This window comes from Podarcis bocagei (assembly GCF_964188305.1).
Source record: "Podarcis bocagei genome assembly, chromosome: 12".
Taxonomy (NCBI): domain Eukaryota; kingdom Metazoa; phylum Chordata; class Lepidosauria; order Squamata; family Lacertidae; genus Podarcis; species Podarcis bocagei.
Window position 1 is genome coordinate 15,912,748 of NC_138137.1, and position 23,753 is coordinate 15,936,500.

Genomic DNA, 23,753 nt, shown 5'->3' on the forward strand with positions numbered 1-23,753 from the left:
AGCTCTTGTATCAACCACTCATGTGAACAGGAAGTGTCTTGTTCATTGAGTGTTAGTCATTGTGTTTTGTAACTTGAAAAAAAAGTTTTGATGAGACTACTGGAAGGAGAAAATCTGTACGGGTGTGTTTGTGGACTCTCGCTCCCCTTAAAAAAAAGGCTCCAAAGCCCATATTTTAAAATGCAAAAATTTGGGGGAGGTACTAATTGGATGACTATACTCCATATACTACCTTCCTTGGAAACAGGGTATGACAGCATTGAATTTGCTAGCAATTCACCCAAGGCTCCAGACGATAGGACTTCACATTTGTTTAGGACGAATGCCACAAAAAATGAAATAAAAACGTAAGATTTATTCATCATTTAAGGTTGGAAATGAAAAATCTTTATAGAAATGGAATAGCAGGAATTTAAAATTTAACTTTTTAAACTCAATCATTCATAAGACAAGTCTGAAGAAAACAGAGCTAATGGACAATATAAAATACTCGACTTTATCTGACTTGGTCAGGTTGTGGGGGCACTTAGACAGACGTGGTCAGAAGACCAACAAATTTGACATCCTGAGATGTCTGCAAGTCCCATCTCTTCCACACACACACCCGTCCTTATATTTGAAAATAAAAGGGCTGGGTATCATGGATTAATCAAAGTTTCTTTTATCACAACCTTTTTGAAACCACCTGGCAGTCCAGAGTTAACAGAAACAAATTTACTTTATTAGGAAAGAGCTTGGAAGGATGCTAAGTAGTCTGTTAGCTGCCTCAAACCATACTGCAATTTTCCTGCCTTTGGGCTTGCAATCCAGATTTGACTACAGTCCAAAACTACTCTCTGCATACGGGTGAGAACTGCACACAAAGTTTGCGTCTCTCTCTCTGTGCTTCCCTGCCCCTGGGTCAAGTCATCTGAAATGGCTTAGAATAAAATATTCAGCGCAGCTTCACCAGCTGAAGAGATGCTGCTTTAAAATGCTTTTTCATAAAATGGCCTCTGGTAAAGGGCGCTTTCCAGGAAAAACTCCCATGAAAGCTCTAGATTCATGTAATTTCTGTCAGTCCCCTTGAAAATTCTATGTGCAGATGAACATTGGGGCAAAATAGTTGATATGAATCAGTTCATTAATCCAGTCAACAGACCTCACACGCAAACACACAAAATTGCATTCTACAAAACACAATGCAATTTAATCAAATAATCTATTAGTAATTTGGTATCCTGGCTACTCTAACTCTGAATGTTATTTTTCACCACCTTTGAATATAAAGTTTATGACACAAACTAGCTAAATTCGTGTTGAGAGTAATGAAGCTACCAGTGAAAATCAATGTCATGTTTTCCTGGCTGCTAACAGAGATATTGGATGAATTTGTGTTCTGTTTCTGTATGGTGTATAATATTTTAATGTGAAGTCTGTGGGCCTAATCAATAAATTGACAGCTAATACGAATATATCTTATATTCTGCAAGCATGGATATGCTTCTGGCTGCTGCTAAAGATACCCCCTCTCCCAATCCTGAGGCTGTTTAAAATGCATGAATGAACACCCCCCCCCCCAAAAAAAAACCACCTATCAATATTCACTTGCCTTCTATCAATGCTAGCTACAAGCATGGAGAAGGGTAAAAATGCCATTTTTTCATATATCTCTAGGTCATTGGCTTTTTTACTCTGGTCTCCACTTCCTCTTTTCAATGTGACCCCCCCCCCATTGTTTTAATGAATCCAAGTGGCCGATATACATAAATTTGCATGTATATACAGTGGCATCTCGGTTTTCAAACGTCTCTGTTGATGAACATCTCAGTTTTCGAATGCCGTAAACCCGGAAGTAAATGCTTCGGTTTTCGAACGCGCCTCGGAAGTCTAACATGAAACGTGGCTTCTGTTTTGAGGCTTCCATATTGAGTTTTTGAATGATTTGGAACTCAAACAGTCTTCCAGAACAGATTATGTTCAAAAACTGAGGTACCACTGCATATAAAGGACTGTAACCATTGCTGCTATGGCATTACGATCGCCAGTTCTACCTTGTAACCTGATTACACCAGTGTATGAGAGAGATTGCTCATATACGGTTAGGATTCACTGGGAACTTTAAGCTTAAATATCAACAGTTAACTTGTTTTTATACTGCCATCCCAACCATCTCACCTGCCTTGGTTAAAATAACTAAAGCTCCTCGGAAAACAAAAATCCTATCATTGTAGAACATAACAATACAAAGTTTTGCATTAAGTTGGGTTTTAGATGCAAAAGTGAAATATTGCAGATTAGGCAGGTGGCCTCGGGGAAAGGAAAAGTCAAAAGGGTTTTCCACTGAAGATGGAATGGGGGTGGTGCCTCAAAATTAGGGGCTGCTTCTCTTCTGCACCCTGAAGATAAAACCAACAACTGAAAGTGAGTGTGTGGGGAGGTATGTGTGTATATATAGCATTTATCTCAAAATGCAACTGCTGAAGAAAGGGCCAAAACGTACCAGGATTGCAGAGCTCAGAAGAGCTGGAGGCCAGCCAACCAGAAGAGGCTCTGAGGTGTTCTTGCCTGGAGACAGAGTCAGCATCCAAAGTCAGGTCCAGTCCTAGGGGCGGGTGAACAGCAATCCATGTGGTCTAATGGTCCAGGGGTCAGGGAATCCGATGATCTTGGGGTCAAGACGAGCAGGAAGCAGCAAGATCAGGCCAGAAACTCCAAGCATTGTTGCCAGCGTCTGACTGCTGCTGGAAGCTCTGCTTAAGAAGGCTGAAGCCAGTTGGTTCTCATCAGTGCCTTCTCCTCTGAGTCCTTGAAGGCTGATCAGCTGCAGGTGGAGTCACTCTGCCTTCTCCCCCTTCAGGCTGCTGTTCAGCAGGCAAAGTTGACTCCTGGCCCTTGACACAGGGAAAGGGAGTTTAATCCTTTCCACTCCTGCTCCTCCCCTGTTGCAGTCCTCCTGAATTTGTCACGGATAGCCAACATGGTTTTGGCGATCTACAGCTGCCTTCATTCCTGATCCTTGGGTATGCTTACTGAAGCTGATGGGATCAACAACTTCTGCAAGGCACCATGTTGACATTCCTTGTAGTAGGTCCATTATGGTTTCGGGAGGAAATCCCATGCTAGCACCCACGAGGAGTTTCTTTTGAATGCAAATAGCTTCAAACTTGTGTTTTCCATCAGGGCTACACAACCGGCAAGGAAAAGGTTAAACTTTCTCTCCGCCCCCCCGATAATTATCACATTGTTAATTATCACATTAATAATTATCACTGCTGTGACTATCTACATTTTCAAAAACATGAAAGCCACAGAACTAATTGTGCCTGTGTTCAGATTGTAGAAAATGCAACCAATTGTATTTCTGATGATGCATAACGCTCCACTGAAATGGACCAAGTTGAATTTATGTCAAGGTGATTGATCAGGTTCCCGATTTCCTGTCCATGTGCATTTCTGATCATTTCAGCTTGCGTAATATTATCCTAATGTATTTGCTCCTTTGACCTCTGCTTAAGCTTTAAAGTGGGCATATATGGATTTGCGCTGCCCTTACGTATTAACTTCTGCTAAATTTGACCTTGAGTTTTATCCAGCCCCCTCCAGATGTGCAACTCCAAATCGTGCATTGATTGCAAGAAGAAAATACGGTTTATATTAAGTTTTCGTTTGAAAGCACAAATGTAGAGGACATTATAAAGGAGGTTTCTCTTTTCCGCACAGTGTTTCGTGTCTAAATGTAGTATTATTTGCTTGCTATGCACAATTTTACCAGGGAGATAATGCTGACCAGTGATATAGTAGAGGAGGAATGTGAAGGAACCACAGATCTGGGCCTTTTTTTCATCTGATCTGGCAAGTGAATGAGGTAGAAATGGGGCTTCCAAGTTTTACTGTTTTTTTGTGATGGCAGAGGAAAACAGAATGAGCAAAATAATGACAAGGCGGGTCGGCAGTACTTTTCATTGATGGGTTCCTACTTCAAACTACTAGTCTAACGCTCTGTGCTTACATAGCTTGCTGCTTTCACTGGGGGACACTTTTTTCATTTATGTACCAATTACAAGGCTGCCAAAGTATCCCATCATCACCGGGGCTGATGTATTAACTACCAGTCTAGGCAGCTTCTGTTAGTGGAATGGGGAAGGGAAGATGCCCTCTCGCCCTTTGCCTTGGGCGGCAAAAGTCTTTAGTGCTACTTTGCAAGTTGGATTCTTGTCTTTTTACCTAATTAAAGCTAGGAGCTGTATTTCAGCCGCCTGCAGATTTGTATCTAAAGCTTAATGGGCTCCCAAGTTGGAGTCCTGCAGCCAGAAGATTTCAGGGAAGTGAGCCCAAGTCTCCCAAGCTAAATCCCTAATTTTACTAACCATTCCACTGCCCCATGTCCGTTTGTTTTTCTGCAGCCTGCCAGCTGATCCTAATAAATTGGGCAGAATGCTGCATACATATGGCTGATTTGCTCTCTATAATGATGCAACATAGCTCTCTTGCTCTTTTTAGGAGTGGGGGTGGACACACACTATGGCGGAATGGCCAGGGGGCATGTTCTGCTGAGCTCTTGCCCTTCAAAGTTTACCACAGAACCATGGTTGAGAAAAGCTGCCTGGCTGTAAGGAAGGGCAATTCTCAAATACCATGAAAGGCCACTTCCTGTTCTCTCATGGTTGAAACAAAGAGTTGCAGAGTTGGAAGGGACCCTGAGGATCATCTAGTCCAACCCCCTGCAATGAAGGAACACATAGCTGTCCCATATGGGGCTCGAACCTGCAACCTTGCCGTTATCAGGACCATGCTCTAACCAACTGGATGGCTTTGGACTACAATACACTGAATGCTGGAATACAGAATACTGAAATATTATTATTATTATTATTATTATTATTATTATTATTATTATTATTATTATTATTATTATTTGCAACTGCACAGCATGTTAAACACCGGCTTTATTAGGCTCATTTTAACTAGCAGTACTGGTGCTGGAGGAGACTCTTGAGAGTCCCATGGACTGCAAGAAGATCAGACCTCTCCATTCTTAAGGAAATCAGCCCTGAGTGCTCACTGGAAGGACAGATTGTGAAGCTGAGGCTCCAATACTTTGGCCACCTCATGAGAAGAGAAGACTCCCTGGAAAAGACCCGGATGTTGGGAAAGATGGAGGGCACAAGGAGAAGGGGACGACAGAGGATGAGATGGCTGGACAGTGTTCTCGAAGCTACAAACATGAGTCTGACCAAACTGCGGGAGGCAGTGGAAGACAGGAGTGCCTGGCGTGCTCTGGTCCATGGGGTCACGAAGAGTTGGACACAACTAGGGGGGCCACTAGGGGGCGCATCGGAAGATGGCTGACAATAACATATCTCCGACCCACACGAGGTAATTTGGAGGCTATGATGGGGATAATTAGCCTCCTTACCCACCCCAGGATGGTGGGGGGGGGAACTGCCCTTGCCTGCTGTGCCCTACACCACACCCGAATTTGTGGGGGTGGGGGCACTAGGCACAAAGCCCTCCTGTGGGATTCTGGCACTCCTGGACGCCGTCTCTGATTCGCGCCACTAGCTGCAAGAACTTCAAAAGAAACAATTTGGATGAAACTAATTGCACATTTTTCAAGGAAGAAGGGGGAGTAAAGACTGCTAACAGAAAAGATCTCTGATAAAACAATACAAGAATAAATCATGAGAACATACGCTATGGCAAATGACTGATGGGGGAGGGGGGGAAAACCTTCCTTTCTTTCCTTATGTGATTAAACAAGAATCCCCTCCCCTCACGAGTCATAAATGTCGTTTTAAGGACTTAAGCTGTGGATTTAAGACTGTGTGGAGATAAACTTTTGAACCAGAGCATGTTTTAAGAAGAGCGTGGAATGTATAAGAGCAGTGTTTCCCAACCACTGTTCCGCGGCACACTAGTGTGCCGCGAGATGTTGCCTGGTGTGCCGCAGGAAAAATTAAAAAATTCGAAAGATTTTTTTTTAAAAAAAGTCAAATTTTCGATTGGGGCGCCGTCACTAGATGACCCCTGGGGTTCCCTCCCTCCCTCCCTCCCTCTCTGCGCCTCCCTCCTCCTCCTCCTCCGGGGAGGCCCTTCCTGCTTTCGGCCAAGGCTTGGCGGCTGCCACTCACTCACTCGCTCGCCCACCCGTCCCTCCATCCCTGCACCCGGCCTCTCCCCCTCCGTCCCCGGCGCGGGGGCTGCCGGGATCCGTAGTCCCCTCGCCCTTGGGCTCCGCGCCCGCGCGGGGTGTGCAAACTACGTTTCCCAGCGTGGCCTGGCGGGCCGGGCGTTTTGTTTGAAGCGCTCTTCTCCCGGGCATGGAATGAGCGCAGCGGCGGCGGCCGGGCGGGCAGGGGCTCTTCCGCGCAGACCCCGCGCAGCCTGCCTGCGCCCCTGCGGAGATCGGGCGGCAGGATGGAGCCCGGGGATCCCCGCGGAGGCGGAGCGGCGGAGGCGGAGGCTGCCCCCCAGGTAGGGCTGCATCGGGGGGGTTATTTTTGCAATACTGCATCCACGCCGGAGGGGACGCATCGGACCGTGGGGAGACCCCTTGGCGGGCGTGCAAGGCAATGCATGCGTGCAGGCGTTGCATGGAGTGCAGTGCAATGCAATGGCAACGCGGCGCCCTGCATGCATGCATGCAACTTCCACCGGCGCTCCGGACTTGGCAGGTGAGGGGGGTCCCCAGTGGGCGGCAGAGAGAGCCGGGAGGGCGAAGGGGAGCCGGGGGGGAGCAGCGCTGCTCCCCGAGCCGAGCCCGTGGGGAAACTTCGGCGTCGTTGCGCAGGGTGTTGGAAGCGGAGGCTGGCGGGGGCCCCTCACCTGCAAAACCTGGTCGCCTCTCATATATTTCGTGCATTGCATTCATCGCCCGCTTTCTCCTCCAAGGAGCTCCCGGGGGGGCGCGTGGTTCTCCCCGTTATCCTCGCAACAACAGCCCTGCGAGGTGGGTCAGGCGAGTGGCCCAAGGGAGCACCCAGGGATTGTCCTGGCCAGGTGGGGTGATTTGAACCCTGCTCTCTGCCCGGTCTTCGTCCTCATTTAGCCCCCACATGTGCATGACTGTGCATGACTGAGGTTTTCCCCCCTCGTCTTGGCTATGGTGTGAGTCTGTGCTGTTAATTAATGGGGTTCTGCCTTCAGAGAAGATGAGCCAGCCCTCAAGGAGGTGATTATGTAATTTGCTAGCAATTCATGTCCCTCCCGGCGTGACGCTGCGCGCTGACGTCACGGGGCTGTAATGGTGGTGTGCCTCGAGATTTTTTTCATGAAACACGTGTGCCTTTGCCCAAAAAAGGTTGGGAAACACTTAATAAGAGCTCTGAAATGACACAGTTAAAAATGCCGTCGCCATATTGGGAAGCTCTGTCGGAGGACTTAAGTCTGAGAGGAGAAACAGAGAAATAGAGCTGCTTTTATATCGTGGGTGAAACTCCTCAGAGGGATTTAAGAGCGACAGATCTGTAATTAATGATGGAAAGAGCAATGTTATCTATGAAGGCGATGATATATGGAAACCATCTCGATTTGAGGATTGGAAGAACGGAAAAATTCACACAGGATTATTATTATTGGTGTTTATCGGCTTAAGGAGACTATTAGAAGAGATCATAAAGAAAAAAGAGAAAATATATGAACAAGATGTGATGTGGAAACAGCAAGATAAGACTGGATAGAATTATGAACTCTGTTTGCACTGATTTGGTCTGATTTGGACATTAATGCAGTAGCAAGAAGATGATCAGAATCCCCCTTCGGATCTTGAAAAATGGGTCCCCCCAACAAAATTTAAAATTCGGCTTTGTAATTCGGAATTTATGTGATGTGATGGACACAACTAAACGACTAAACAACAACAACAACAAAACTAGCAGTACAAGTGAGGCAAAGCCTAGAGGTCAACAGAAGTGCTGGAATGGTGGAAGTATGACCATTTAGTTTGGCTCAGATGGCATATAGTTTCATTTAACTACTCTAAAAGTTATAGAAGTGCCTCAGGCTTGCTGGTCATCCTATGTTTGGTCAGAACATCAGATGGCAAAAGCAGATTTTCTTTCTGGAAAGCAATTGGGCAGAAATACTGGGTTGTGTATTTTTTTAAATATTGTTTATGGCTGCTTTTGTTATGTTGCAGCTATGCATTTGTTTCATGTTGTAAGCCTTCCCGAGAATGGTAAAAAGGAGGCATACAAATAAAATTATGTATGTAGAAATATTGGTTGCATCTGTCTGTTTAATTAAAGCTGAACATCTGATGAAGGCGCCTAGGTTATTATGGAGGGGCAGACCCCACTGTGTTCCTGGCTGGAAGTAACAAAAAGTATGACTGTAACACCTTGTGGTTCAATGCATCTGCAAAACAAAAGAGGTTGAGCTATCAAAATGATTTCCCAACTGCTGTTTAGTTAGTCCCAGTAAACAAGCTGTGTGACTACTCCATTGTAAAACAATAAACAAGCCCTGAACCCAGACAATTTACTTCTGTCTGGGTTGTGACCGCAGTGCTAGGAGAAAGTTGGTGTGCATGCTGGACTTTGATCTGCGCCATTGTTAATACCAGATATTACTATATAATAAGTCCAACAGTCTTAGTAGCTACAGCATTGAACTAGAGTCTTATCTAGACTTCAAAAGGTTTTCCAGAGAAGGAAGTTTCGCCTCTAGGGCAGGCCACACCTACGCACTAGAAAACAATCGCTGGCCTCATGCCATGTCCATGAGAGGATCTTGGGTTAAATGTTCTCCAAATTGAAAGCCTGAAAGCCACAAAGAAAGATCTTGGTACACACAGGAAAAATTAGATGCACAATGATTAGATATTTTTAATGGCTCTCCTGCTGGTCAGATAAAACCATCGTATAATACAGCCTATATCTCATGACCCGGCAAAATGGAAGTGAATGATGAGCAGAAAGAATATACAAGCAGGGTTAAATTTGTACATCTCAGTGAGGATGCATCACGTTGAGTGAGCTTCGCTGCATGCTGAATTCTTCCCTGCCCAGCTCCTTAAAATTAATAACTTGACAAGGCACAGGTTTTAAGCTTAAAATATTGTAATACTCTGTCTCATACATTTTACAGTACACATTTTTTTTTCTTGAAAAAGATCCAAAACCTTGGGCTGGATTGGTCCTATAGGACAGATTTATACATCACATTTTACAGTAAACAAGACTTGGATTAATTCCTTCATAAATGCAGGGAACCATCTAATAAGCCGCTTACAGAAAATAATGATGACTAGATATTCTAGCAGAAGGATGCAATTGCTCAACTGCTTTGGGGGATATGAAGCTGTGCATTAAGTATCGCTGCCTCACATTGGTGCTGTTTAGATGGTAAACCAGAGCTGGCACAGGCAGCGTATGCGGAGGGGGGAAATAAATAATCATATTCTTTCAATGAGACTTTTAGTGGTGAATAAGGATAGGCAATGCTATATTATGGAGTGCTAGAACGTAGTACAAATACCATGCATGTCTTGCTGTTAATTCTCGTGTAGTCTATATCCTTCTGCAGCTGCTCAGTTTAGCATCCTAGTTTGCTTGTTCTTTCAGGGACTCTGCCACCAACTTCATTTGCTGAAAGAATAGAAGAAGGCAGAAAAATGAGGGAAGTTAAGCAAACACAGTAGGCATGAAGGTTTGAATGAACGCCATCCAGTTGATCAATTCAAAGTGTTGGTGATGACCTTTAAAGCCCTAAACAGCCTCAGTCCTGTATACCTGAAGGAGCATCTACACCCCCATCATTCAGCCCGGACACTAAGGTCCAGCTCTGAGGGCCTTCTGGAAGTTCCCTTACCGCGAAAAGTGAGGTTACAGGGAGGTTATTTGCAATGGAGTTAGGAAATGTATGCAACGCTGAGCAGCAAGTAAGGAAGGGAACATCAATGTAGCCGGATGGGAAATCAACTTTTAAATTTGTATTAAATTTGAAATAATTTGATATTAATTTGTTAAGTTTTTTGAAAAGCAATAAAAATTAATTGGCAAAGAAAGAAAGAAAGAAAGAAAGAAAGAGAGAGAAAGAGTGCACTGAGTCTGATCTGGGATTTTATATATTCAAAACGAGCACCAAATTATGGGATCACATAACTGTTTTGTTATGTTTGTTGCTGTAAAGGACAGTTCTGTGCTGTGCTTCTGAAATGGCAAGGAAAGTGATTTGGGCAGAAGGGAGGGCCATGGCTCCAGCAAACCACTGGACGCTTTCCGTATATCTTTCAAATGTAAAATATATTCAAAACGACAACACGATGAAGCTACACTTCCAGATCAACTATTAACAAGTTTAATTCAGTTCCTGTTGCACAATGTTGTGCGATCCCTGTAACAGAAATCTCCAGAGCTGAATGATGGCATTCAAATTCTCCTTTAGGCAGCTTTGCTGCTCCATTTAGTTAGCCTTTAAAAAAGAAGCAGCAGCAGCCACGGCTACATTAATTAATAGTAAAACTATCAGAAGAAGACAGAATACAAAGTACTATTGAATTCATGACCCATCAGACTTGGACTAAATCGTTTATCCTGGAGCAATTTGCTCAAGTTATTGTGCTGCAATTTATGGCAAATGTAGAATCAGAAGAGGTGTTCTGTTCTGCTGTGCTCACTATACGCAGAACAAATCTTGGAAACTGTGTAAAGTGTTTTATAATTCTTCATTTATTAAACAAATGATTGTGAATTTTGTAAATAATTGACTATAAAAATCCTCAAAGTAGATAACAAAAGATAAAGCAGCAAAATCAAGAAAAATTCACATCTATACTTTAAAACGTACAAAAGTTAAAATACCAAAACAGATTAACATCACCTCGACCTTCTAAGTGTCTAAATAAGAATGCTTTCAGAGGGCACCAAAAAGAATACAGTGAAGGTGCCAGCTTCATCTCAAAAGGCGGGGAATTCCAAAGTTTAGGCGCTGCCACACTAAACAGAGTTCTTACAAATGCAGAAAAGGTATTTTAAGTGGCATCTGTCGTAGTGCCAATTCTGCCAATCGAAGTGGCCGAATGGGCACACATGTGGTAAAGGTGATATCGTAGGCTATATTGTTATTTTTTGATGGATGAGCAGACCTTTTGTATGGTTTATTCATTCATTCATTTCAAATTTTTACATTTCATTTGTTTTACAATCAATTTCATAATTTGACTTCCTTCCCCCTCTTTCTGCGGTTCCTTACATTTATTATTAATATCTTCTGCATATCCAAATTCATTTCACTTGCTCATTTAAGTATCTACTGTAAATATATACAGTGGTGCCTCGCAAGACGAAATTAATCCATTCCGCGAGCCTCTTCATCTAGCGGTTTTTTCGTCTTGCGAAGCAACCCTATTAGCGGCTTAGCGGCTTAGCGCTATTAGCGGTTTAGCGGCTATTAAAGGCTTAGCGGCTATTAAAGGCTTAGCGGATTAGCGGCTAAAAGGCTATTAGCGGCTATTAAAGGCTTAGCGGATTAGCGGCTAAAAGTCTATTAGCGGCTTAGAAAAAGGGGGGGGGGAGCGGAAAAAAATCGAAACACTTGCAAGACGTTTTCGTCTTGCAAAGCAAGCCCATAGGGAAAATCGTCTTGCGAAGCAGCTCAAAAACGGAAAACCCTTTCGTCTAGCGGGTTTTCCGTCTTGCGAGGCATTCGTCTTGCAGGGCACCACTGTACTCTAACTGCAGGTTATTACAATAATCCTGCTAATGTTTTTATCTGTCTGCAATTTATCTGTAAATATTCAATAAACCATTTCCATTCTTTTATAAGAAGTTTGTTATCTTGAGTTCTTATTCTTCCTGTAAGTTGGAAAATGATGTTTATTTTGGTATACTTCCACTTTATTTATATTTGAATTTCTTTCTCCTATTTTTTTTCTAACTGCAAAGTCTTTGATCCGATCCTCAAAACTAATCTTACGTAATGCATCTGCTTATATACAATACTTAGTCGAGATAAGGCATCCTGCCTGCCTTGTTGCAGAGTTGCTCTGTTGGGATTTTTAATATACTTCAGCTGAGAAAATGAATACTCGGCCGAGCCAATTGTGACCGGTAATGTTAAAAATCCAGCAACAGGAATTTTCTGTGGTGCTCCCATCCCCTTGATGCCCCTAAGAATACTGTATGCTTCTTTTGCATATTTTCCCAGCTCTGGTGGTGGCCCTCATCCCCTTCTGCAGCAAAGCATTAACCACCCCCTAGACCAGTGGTTCTCAACCTGTGGGTCCCCAGATGTTGTTGGACTACAACTCCCATCATCCCTAGCTAGCAAGGCCAGAGCTCAGGGATGATGGGAGTTGTAGTCCAGCAACATCTGGGGACCCACAGGTTGAGAACCCCTGCTCTAGAGCAACCCAGTGAATCGTCTTTGACTAGTTTCTACAAGGCAGGATGGACCAAGATCAAAAAGGCAATGAGCCTCACCCTGAAAGTACTCTGTCCACATCCTCAGGCCACAACAATTGAAACTGATCCCTGGAGCGCTGAACACTTGGTCTCCAAGGACCCCTCTCTGACCTGCTTCGCATATGGTGTCAAATTTGATGTGGGCGACTTTGGCCCCAAAGAGCTTTGCAAACATTTCACGGCATGCCACTGAGTGGTCAGATGGGAACACTCTGGCACTGAACGCAACCAGACCTTTGACTGCTCAAAGAGAGCTCCACTTTGAGCTTTGCCAAGAGGATACAACGGCAGTAAATAAGATAGATCCTTGAGAAAAGCAAAAAAAAGGGGGGGCCAAATCTGTACTCCCCTCCCTTTCCCCAGCTATCCAAGTAAAACTCTTAAGCATTACACTCTCAAAAGAAGCACTTTCTATGGTAATGAGAAGTGACCTTAAAAATGCTACAATAGAGATGCTAACAAAAAGGGGGAGGGGATGTTCCTTGCAAAATATTTTAAAAGCCTGAGATAAATCACACAAAGGTATAGCACTTGATGAAAACTGTATTCAAAGAATGAATGGGGAAGAAATCTGGTTTACATATCAAAACTAGGAGCGGTTTCTGATATCTGGGGGTGGTGTAGCAGTTAGAGAGTATTGAATTAGGACCGGGAGATGCATGTTCAGCTGTGCAGCTCCAAATATGAGCCTGGGACCACCATACAGGGGGGTTATGAGGATAAAATGAGGGAGAGGAGACACTGCCTGCATTGCCTTGAGTTCTTTGGCAGATCTAAGTTAGGCTCTAAGAGTAAATCCTATATACAAATTGGTTGGCATTCATCGGTCTTGAGGCACAATGAAGTGCACCTCCAGGAGTGAAATCAGACCGCTGGAGAATCACGGCGCCTGCTGTGGCTGCAAAGATTGGTAACTCGTAAGTGCTGCCTCCTGCATTGTTTTTGCTGCATTAGCAGCACCAAAGTGACCTCTCCTGGGTGCAAGCCTGGGCAGTATGAATAGAGGTCCTGGGCTGCCCAGACAACAAGACCACCTCTCAGCCTTGTTGATGTAGTCCAAAGGAAAGCAGAGCAATACACTTGGCACCAGCCGGGCTGCAGGAGTTGCCGGAAGGAGGCATACAAGACGCCATCCAACCATCTTAGGGACTCCACAGATTTATGATGGGTTTACTTAGCTTTTTCTTCTCCCGAAGAATAGAATACATACGAATAGTGAAGCTCATTCTCCTGAAAGTGGTTCCTTAACTGGCCAAAATGAAACCACCCACAAGGCAGAAGTGGTTTGGTAGAACCACAGGATTTGCAGACACAGGGCGGGGGATGTTTAGAAAGAAGAGGAATATCCTCAATAGTTCGCAGGTTGTGTTTTTCTTTTGTTGGGTGGTGAATGGAACATTAGATGTGTAGGGGGATGTGTAGAAAGTATCCTGACCAGGAGCCCTCTACCCTGCCACTTTTTGTTATAGGTCCTACTTGGTGGTATTTAGCTCTTCAAAATACCAGACACATGCAAAATCTACTAAACCAGTGGTAGGCAAAGTGGGTGGTACCATCCCCTGGGGGGTGGGATTACCTAGAGGGGCAAGGAGGTGACGGGGGGGCGGGCTGGAGGTGTAAATGACTATCAGACTTTGAAAAGCTGGGATCACTGCATCAAGTTCATCATTTTTGTGGAACTAAACTAGTTTTCATTGGATTCAGAATAAATGTGCAGTTATGGTTATTGTTATCTTCCTTAGTGGGTTGTGCAAACAGCTATTCTGAACAATCCATTTTGTAGGGCAGGGGGCTCTAGGAATGAGTTTATGAAATCAAGGTACAGTGACCCTCCCAAAAAACATTTGGGAACTACTGTTACAACAATAATAATAACAACAACAACAATTTATTTATACTCTGCCCATCTGGCTGGGGTTCCCCAGCCACTCTGGGCAGCTCCCAACAGAATAATAATAATAATAATAATAATAATAATAGTAGTAGTAGTGATAAAAGATCAAACATTAAAAACTTCCCTAAACAGGGCTGCCTTCAGATGTCTTCTAAAAGTCAGATAGTTGTTTATTTCTTTGACATCTGATGGGAGGGCATTCCACAGGGCAGGCGCCACCACCAAGAAGGCCTTCTGCCTGGTTCCCTGTAGCTTCACTTCTCGCAGTGAGGGAACCTCCAGAAAAGGCCCTCAGAGCTGGACCTCAGTGTCTGGGCTTATGTAACCATAAGTTATGTATGGTGCTGTCTTACATTGCATTTGTCTATCTTGGGACAATCTATTGCAACTGGTAGCTGCTATCCTCCACTCTCTCAGCTCCTCCCCACCTTACTGCAACACAATAGCGCTTAAATTGGTGGTACCTGGCGTCTTCTGTGCATGGGCCCTAGTCTTACCCCCTTCCTACAAAGATCAGGAAGATGTCTATTACCACTCGCATGCGAAGCAAACAGCCTTCCTTGCTGCTTTCAACAGTGGGAAGCTTCGCCATGACATCCCCTCTCCCCGCCCCAAGACAATCTAGCATTAGCAAAATGTGGGCTGGCGAGTTAATACGCTGCGGAAGGCAAGGCTGCTTGCTGTGAATATGACACATCCCAATTGACAGACGACCCCACAGCAAAAGGTGCTGGAAGGCAGATGGCATTTCCTGAGCAATGGCTCCTTGCACAACGGCACGCCGCTCAAGAGCTGATAGAAATCACAGGCCTCGGTCTATGCCTGAATGTAATTAAATCTCATTTAATGGTGGGGTTTCATCTGTGAATAGGACAATCGGAGAAAATTAATTCCGGAAGACTAGCTGTGTCAGGCTGCAAGGTGCCAGGCTTTTTCATCCTTCTTTTTGGCTGTTACTGAATAACTGACTTATGATGGGAAAGGGAAAAACAAGTTACTTAGGATGCTTCAAGCTCTAAGGAGTTTGTCTGCTGTGCCTTTTCATGCAGCGCCTCGACGAGGATATGTCTGTGATAATAAAATCTTTTTTAAAGCCGAGAGCTTAGTTTATCCTCCAGACTTCTGACGTTACTACCTGCATATTGACAAAGCCCATTATACAAAAGGGTCTTGACTTAGTCTACTACAGCTGTAAGTGTGGAATGGAAAGAAGAAAGGCATTCAATTCCCTTCACTAAAGCAATTCCCTTTCGACTAAAATTCTGGCTACCGTGGCTTAGGATGGAGCAGCCATTCACAGCTCAACAGTGAAGATATCTCAGCCAAAAATATTTTAAAAGTTATATTTACTCACAGCATAATGGAATCAAGTTAAGTGCTTCCAAGGGCATTGAGTTCAATGTGCTGAAATCTCTTTCACTGAAGTCAATAGGACTTCCAAGTGCTTAATGCTGGATATTTTCTTTAAATATGTTTTTCCCTTGCCTCTCAGTCTCTCGCAGATTAAAACAAAATTTAAGACAAACATAATACAGGGCCAAACTAGATGAGATGCCATTCACTTAGGTCCATGAATGAGTTTTTAAAATAAAACGGAAGGCCAGAAGGCCGAATGAAGGCCTTGGCATGGGGTCCCCACTATGATCGCAAGATGGTTTTGTCCCCATGCTTGCTATTTGCATCAGGGAGATATTTACTTTAACACATTCATGAAACTGCTAATTACATGAATGCTGTCGAAGCTCAGTATAGCAGAACATTAGCAAAAGACAATCCAATTCCACAGCAATAACCTCACTCCTTAAAAAGCATACTAGTTCAATCTCCTTGCAGAGCTTGGCAACTAATTATTTTACTTTTTCAGATGCATGGACAACTTTCCCTTGCAATGAATGCACACAGGTGTACAGTCTTACCTCGGGTTGAATATGCTTTAGGTTGAGCGTTTTCAGGTTATGCTCCGCAGCAACCCGGAAGTAACGGAACGTGTTACTTCCGGGTTTCGCCGCTCGTGCAGACGCTCAAAATGACGTCACGCGCATGCGTGGAAGAGGCGGATCGCAACCCACGCAGACGCGGGTTGTGTTAGCTTCAGGATGCGAACGGGGCTCCGGAACGGATCCCGTTCGCATCCAGAGGTACCACTGTATGCTCAAATGGGAAACTTCCAGTTTGTGCAAGCTGTTACTTCTGAAAACGTGCTACATATTTAACTGTTGTTACCTACCTTGGGATCTTTGGGTGAAGGGTGGGTATAAAACCCCAATAAATAAATGAAAGGAGAAAGTGAGTAAGGGCTGAAATTGCCAAACTTTCTACCAACAAAGATTCTGCACTGAGTTTACTGACACCATACTAAGGGAAGCATATGCAACACTGTGTCTAAAATGCTTGAATATAATATTTAAGAGCTGTACAAATAATTATCAGGCAGTACAGGAAAAAACCGTGTGTGTGTGAGAGAGAGAGAGAGAGAGAGAGAGAGAGAGAGAGAGAGAGAGATGAAATCATACAGACTCCACTATTATGCAAACCAATTTAATCCTGAAAAAATATATATATTCTGAACCCCATGATGATGGAACACATCTTAGAAACAGAAGTTAGAAAATATGGAAAGCTTGGTTCTTTGGTTTGTCGTATTCCTTTAATGTGGTTTGTTTGTTCCTCTGAAATCCCAGCTCTGTCTTTTTAATACGGTTTGTTATGGTTCACCCTAAGTGACCAGGAGATTTTGTTGTTGAAGTGCTAAAAGAATGTTCTGTTAGGAATCACTGTAAGACAACTGCACTCTGGAATATGTCATTTTAGTTTACTCCTTCTATATATGCTTTAAACATTTGGCTACAGCCCAAGAGAGGCAACTGCATGCATTCAAGCAAAAGTCATGTACACAATGAGGTGGCAGGACAATGGCTTTTGGCTTCTTCCTGGCAGCAACTTGCAGCACTTAACACTCAACGCACACCCTCACCAGCGAAAAGTACTTTGGCAAGCTGGCCTGGGAGCAAGTTCCTGCAGCCAGAAAAGCAAAGCAAAAACCCTTTTATACCTGCCCACTAAAATCTAGTGCATGCGGGCTTTTGTGTGTGACCAAAAAACATTTTGTAAAACAGGACAGCAACATATAGGCCAATGTAATATTGAATTTGGTGACATGCCTTTAAACGATTAAGATTAATTAAACATTGTAAGTTCATGCAATCCTCTAGCCATGTAGGGAACTAATGTTTTTCTCTTTGTTAAAGACAAATGTCTGCAGTCTGAAAAAATCTTTGAACATTTTTTCCTCTCTGCTCGGACATATCTGCTTATCAGGAGATTCCAACTTGTTCTTTTGCAGGCATGTCTAGCTATTCTGGTTAGACATTGCTGTGTATACCAATATTTCCATTCGTTTTTGTGGAGGGGGGAGTTTTCTCCTTATAATGAAAAATAGATTTCCATAAAATGAAGAGTGGTTAAAAAAAGCCTCTCAAAATATTTTGATGGGAACATAATGAAACAGAGAGGAAAGCAAGAATCAGACGGGGGAGTGGGTCCGTCAGTGGAGAAAACACACACTAACCACAGCCCGCTCCTGTGATAAACTTGAGAAAAAAGATTCACAGTTCATAAAAATATACCTCTCAGAGGAGCATGAAGAATAATATCTGCCATGGCAACCAACTAGGACCATCTTCTGGCACTCTCTGAATGAGCATTTATGAGCAGATTAATTCGATACATGCACTGATGAAAGGACTCCTGAGATCTATAACTGTCTGCCACATATTACACTTACTGTGCAACTGGCTGTTTAGAACAGATTGCACAATATCCATATTGACCCAGCACTTTCACAGCACATTTATATGAAACAGATTAAGCACACATGCCATGCCATTCTGAACCACCCTTTTTAATAGGTGTTTTACAAACAGCACGGTACTGCTCTGTGGTCTTTATTTTAAAACAAATCGAGAGCTAGAAGCCAACAGAGATTGGTTGGCAATGGCTTGGGAATTTCAAAGAATTGTCTATTAAAAGTCATGAATGATCATCTGTCAGGCAATAATATTAACCCACCCACCCCACACACAGAAAATATGTATCTGTATCTATGGCACTGCTATAATCTGATTGATGGTTGGCAATGTGGTCGTATTTCAAAGGCATAATCAGACCAAAACACTTTGTCAATAATTATGTCTCCCAGAATACAACAGTATTTCTTTTTCAAGAAAGACTGCATCTTATGAGCACCCAGCACACAGGAATAGGTAGAGATATAAACATCCTGGAAATTTTGAAGCCATAAACATTTGTCGTTATTATTGTTCTCTGCAATCCAACAGTGTGCCCTTTATTCAATTCATTTCAACAGATTTATGTGCACCTTAACTTAGTATTGGATTGGGGCCTATGTGTGCATAAAAGATTTTGGAGAAATTGTCACAGGTAATATATAAATGTAGGCATTATTTAACTATTGTTAAGAATATGAAATGTCCTACATATAGCCAAGGCTAGTGGCATATACAGTTGTATGCTTAGAGAACAAAATATGGTCTTTATTTTTCATTCTAGCAATACAATGCAAGAATCTGTGCTCAAGCAGACTGGCATCTAAGCAGAGATTTTTGCTTGTTGACAAATACAAAAGATATATACAGTGGACCCTCGGGTTACATTACCTTCGGGTTGCAAACTTTCGGGTTGCGAACACAGCAAACCCGGAAGTGTATACTAGCAGTCCACAATCATTTTGAAGGTAAAAGATGAAAAGGTAAAGGACCCCTGGACGGTTAAGTCCAGTCAAAGGCAGCTATGGGGTTGCGGCGCTCATCTCACTTTCAGGCCATATATACTGTATATATGGAGTAAGCAGCAGGCAGCAAGGAGTCACATTGTAAAGCAACACCAACAGCAAAAACCATGCGGATGGAGACTAAATATAATCAGAAAATAATCTTCCTCACAGCCCTGCCAAATCTGAAATGTGTCATTTTAAATATCTACTTTATGGCACATACTGCCTATCCTGATCCTTGCTAATCCAAATCACAGGTTGGGCACTTGCAAGATTAGTGGGAGTGACTGGTTACCATCCGTCTGTCTCGGGAGTAAACACAGGCCAAAAGCTCAAGGGAAATTTCTGCCCAGCCAAACCCTAACATTATATATACTCATAAGAACCCCTGACACATGCAACGTGTGCTGATTGAATAACAACAGTGCCTAAAACCCAAATAAATGTGTTTTGCTTAAAAGCCCTGCACTTAAGCCACACAAAAGAAGAACTAGGCCACAGAAGCCTTGCTTAACTATTATGCAACACAGCGGGAACATAGTGAACACATTATAACACACGAGGGAATATTGAATTGGTTGAAGGAAGTACCATGTGACAAAGATTCAAAAATCACAACACTCCAATAGAAATCAAGCAGCACTGACCACTTTACTCTGAATAAATTCTGGACTCTATTTTCACACCAGAGATTTCAGATTTGACTGAAGGTTCACATTGCAGCAGCCCACTGCCTGCACAAAGCCTTTTGTAGTTAAGATAATTTTCTGAATGGCCCTAAAATGTTAAATATAGTAACGTACTCTCAGAAGGCAATCTTACCATTTAAGCACCCTCCAACATCTCAAGACGACAGAAGATTGTTGCCTTGGCAACCCAGAGCCTGTTCAACACTAACCTGGAGAGTCAACATGGACCACTTGAAGAACCACATACAAAGGTATAAATTTCTTATTCTGTGCAATGACAGGCATCCCGATGTCACGGTGAAAGAAATTAAAAGGGAAGTAAGTGGTGATCCTTTTATATGTATTGAATTTGACAGTGGTAAGTATTGTTAATTGTATTATTCTGCCCCAGAGAGCATTCATACAGAAGCTTTCTGTTCATAATAGAGTCAACTCCATTTTTTAAAGAATCACTCCTGCAAAGATCTCATTACACGTTCACCATCACCTAGCAAAGAATTGGGGGGGGGGGGGAGATGAATAGAGCAAATGGCATGGACAATTTGGCTTTTTCTGTACTACAGCCACCCAGGTCTCTAGGTTAGGCCTGATACTACACAGTTTTGTAACAAACTATTAAAGGAGGTAGTCTGCTTATATGCAACACTTGCACAAAGAGGAATCATGATCTTTGGTCTTCTCAGGTCACTTTCACTCCCTCTCAGATGTAACTTGACTATTTGTATATTCACTGACAAATTACTGTACTGCTAGAGAAATCCTTCTGGGAGTTGACCCATGCCTAATAATAATAATAATAATTTTATTATTTATACCCCGCCTATCTGGCTGGGTTTCCTCAGCCACTCTTGTTTGTTGCTTACATCTGTAAATGACAGGATTGGGTAATTAATTAATTATACCCCGCCCATCTGGCTGGGTTTCCCCAGCCACTCTGGCCACTCCCAACAGAATACTAAAAACACGATAAAACATCAAACATTAAAAACTTCCCTAAACACGGCTGCCTTCAGATGTCTTCTAAAAGTCAGATAGTTGTTTATTTCCTTGACATCTGACGGGAGGGCGTTCCACAGGGCGGGCGCCACCACCGATAAGGCCCTCTGCCTGGTTCCCTGTAACCTCACTTCTCACAGGGAGGGAATGACCAGAAGGCCCTCGGAGCTGGACCTCAGTGTCTGGGCTGAACAATGGGGGTGGAGACGCTCCTTCAGGTATACTGGACCGAGGCCTTTTAGGGCTTTAAAGGTCAGCACCAACACTTTGAATTGTGCTCGGAAATGTACTGGCAGCCAATGTAGGTCTCTCAGGACCAGTGTTATATGGAGTGGGAAAAGGGGACTCCTCATGCAACAGGGGCAAGACTGGTACTGAGGTTAAAAAAGGGGAGTATGGTGCTTCTGGCTCCTAGCACCATTACAATTGATAATCATACCAGCAGTTAAAAAATTCAAAGCAAGTTTTCAAGATTTTAAAGAGGCAAAAAGAAAACGTGCAACATATGGATTCTAGGTAGGAAAGATTTCCTTAATGATTTATAGTTTATTTATTTATAGTTCAGTGAATGTATAAATCAGGGTCTCTTCCCCTCTAAAATAGGCTTCCAAGGGGATTTAGGCAGAATATCACTTTAGACAACTGAGTTCCCAAATCTTTTCTGCTGCAAAGTGGTGTTAGCGTTGTGCAATTTTTAAGCAAAGGGGTGCTGCGCTGGAAGTTTGTACTTAACCCTTCTCACTTTTTTGCAAATACAAAACCAGACCATCCAGACCATTTTAGCCCTACCAAGCACCCCAGGTTTCAAAGCAACATCATCTTTCTGGTTCATTGTGGTACGGAATGAATAATGGCTGGACCTTATTGTTGCTACTATAGGAGTATTCCAACGCCCCTGAAATAAACTCTTATTCAGAAAACAAAGAGATGCTGGGGAAATTTAGCCACACAAATATATGAACAGCTGACATATGAAGATAGATGCATGCACCCCTAAATACAATTTTCACCGATATCAATTTGAGAGAGAAGTTAGTTATTGCAGGTATTGTCTTCAACGTGACAGGCCTAAGTACAGTGTGAACTTGACATCAACCCAACATCAGTGAAAGCAAATACTAGGTACAAGTTAGAAAGGTGCCCTAAATTCACAGCTTTCCTTTGACTAGCTCCCTCCATTTTCATTTAGAGAAGGTTTCGCCATTTGCTTTTGTTTGCCTTAAGGCTTTCCTACAAAAAGCGGTACATTCTCTTCCCAGTCCAAGGAAGTCCTTGAGAACCAAGCTTTTGTGAGCGTTGTAGATGAAATGTGGGGTATAATGAGGGCAAATTAAATGCAGTTTAAAGCAGTTGGCGGGCCTAAGATTGTGTCCAAATAAAGAATATTGTTGATGAAAGCAGGACACAGTTCATTCTTTATGTGCTTGTAACCTAATTCAATCAATTTAAATGAATTGCTTGGTGTGAAGGGGTATTTCTAAGACAGATTCTGTGATTTACTTCAATAATTCCGGTATTTACGTAAAGTAGCATGCTACAGTGGCATAATAAATGAGGGTTTTCAAAACACTGCTCCCCACTTTAACAGATTTGAACATGGAGCAGTTGCTAAGGTAGTCCTCTGCCCTGATTTTAGGGTTGGGAGACAATTTTGATGCAATTTGCATTTCAATCTGAACCAACCAAACCTGCACCTTCTGGAACACTAAACAAATCGAAACACAGCCATCATTCAAAATTCACACTGCTCCAAATTTTGCAAAGCAGTTCTCCAGTCAAATAATCTGTGCAAATAATGCATATACTAGTGAATAATGCATATACTGCATTAGTGAAAACAGCATACAAGACCATATTAGATTAAGAAAAATCATTTTGCAATTTTTTTGTATTAGGGACAATTACATATAAACATGTGTTTATTAGGAGAAATCTGCACAAAAATGCTGCGGATTTTTTATTATTTTTTAATTGTTGCAGAGATCTAGGGAACTAAATTTAAGACTGGAAAAAATCAAAACCTGGGACAATTGATATGGACTGATCTGTCCATCCCCACCTGCTTTACAGAGGACAATCCTCTATTTGAATGGCTGGCTACTCCAAGCCTAGCTAAAATCACAGAACTGCAGGTTGGGAGAGAGGCCATGTAGTTGCCCACCAGCAGTTAGCATCCGGAAAGCTGACGGAGCAGGCACAGACAGTTCACCTGGTCATAGTGTCCCCCTCTGGTGAAATAGATGTATTCCTATTTAAATTATAGTGATAATTTCTAAATTTGATTGTACAGTGGTACCTTGGTTCCCAAATGGCTTGGCTCCCGAATGCCACAAATTGTTCCAGTTTGCGAACGTTTTTTTGAAGCTGAACGTCTGATGTGGCTTCCGCAGCTTCTGCTTGAGTGCAGAAGACAATAGGAAGCCGCACCTTGGTTTTCGAACCGTTTTCTGGGAGTCAAACAGACTCCCGGAACGGATTAAGTTTGAGAACCAAGATACCACTGTATATGCAAAAACCAGGACATGCCAATTTCATTCAGATTTGAGTTCTCTTCTGGTCCTCTCTTTTGTCCATACATTAATGGGTATGAGAGTGATATTTGCACATGGAACTGTGGCCATGCTCCCCCCCCAAAAAAAACAAAGCAATATGCAACCTGTAGTTTCCGCATCAAAATATTCTCGCGGTCCACTTGGTATGAAAAGTTAAGCATTGCAAACTGTCTGTTAGGAGATGCGTTCTGGACCTGATCCTGTGGACTATTCATACATTTAAAGAAAAAAAAATCTATTCATATATGATAATTCAATCAATATGCATTTGCTATGATGACAATACAGATCTCTATTGGGCAATTGGTTTCCAGATCAGATGCAGTGCTCTGTTTGGTGTATGCACAACTCTGACTGATTTGAGGTGAGAAAAAGGTAAACGCATAAAAATATACATTGTTTTGAGATTACTAGTTCTTTTAAACACACATGCATTTTCATATA

At 42.8% G+C, this 23,753-nt stretch overlaps 1 protein-coding gene across 4 annotated transcripts in view; it reads right to left on the bottom strand.

The window, feature by feature from the left end:
- Positions 1-23,753, bottom strand: part of ANO10 (anoctamin 10) — a 94,220-nt gene that overhangs the window by 3,498 nt on the left and 66,969 nt on the right. For 2 of the 4 annotated variants that reach the window (XM_081164563.1, XM_081164564.1), the window contains exon 13: positions 8,783-9,569. In XM_081164563.1, coding sequence (XP_081020689.1) covers positions 9,525-9,569 — 45 coding nt within the window. In that variant the 3' untranslated portion in view covers positions 8,783-9,524. Of the gene's footprint in view, positions 1-8,186; positions 8,338-8,782; positions 9,570-23,753 lie in introns of those variants that run through there. The other 2 variants (XR_014000940.1, XR_014000939.1) reach the window with 2 other exon arrangements.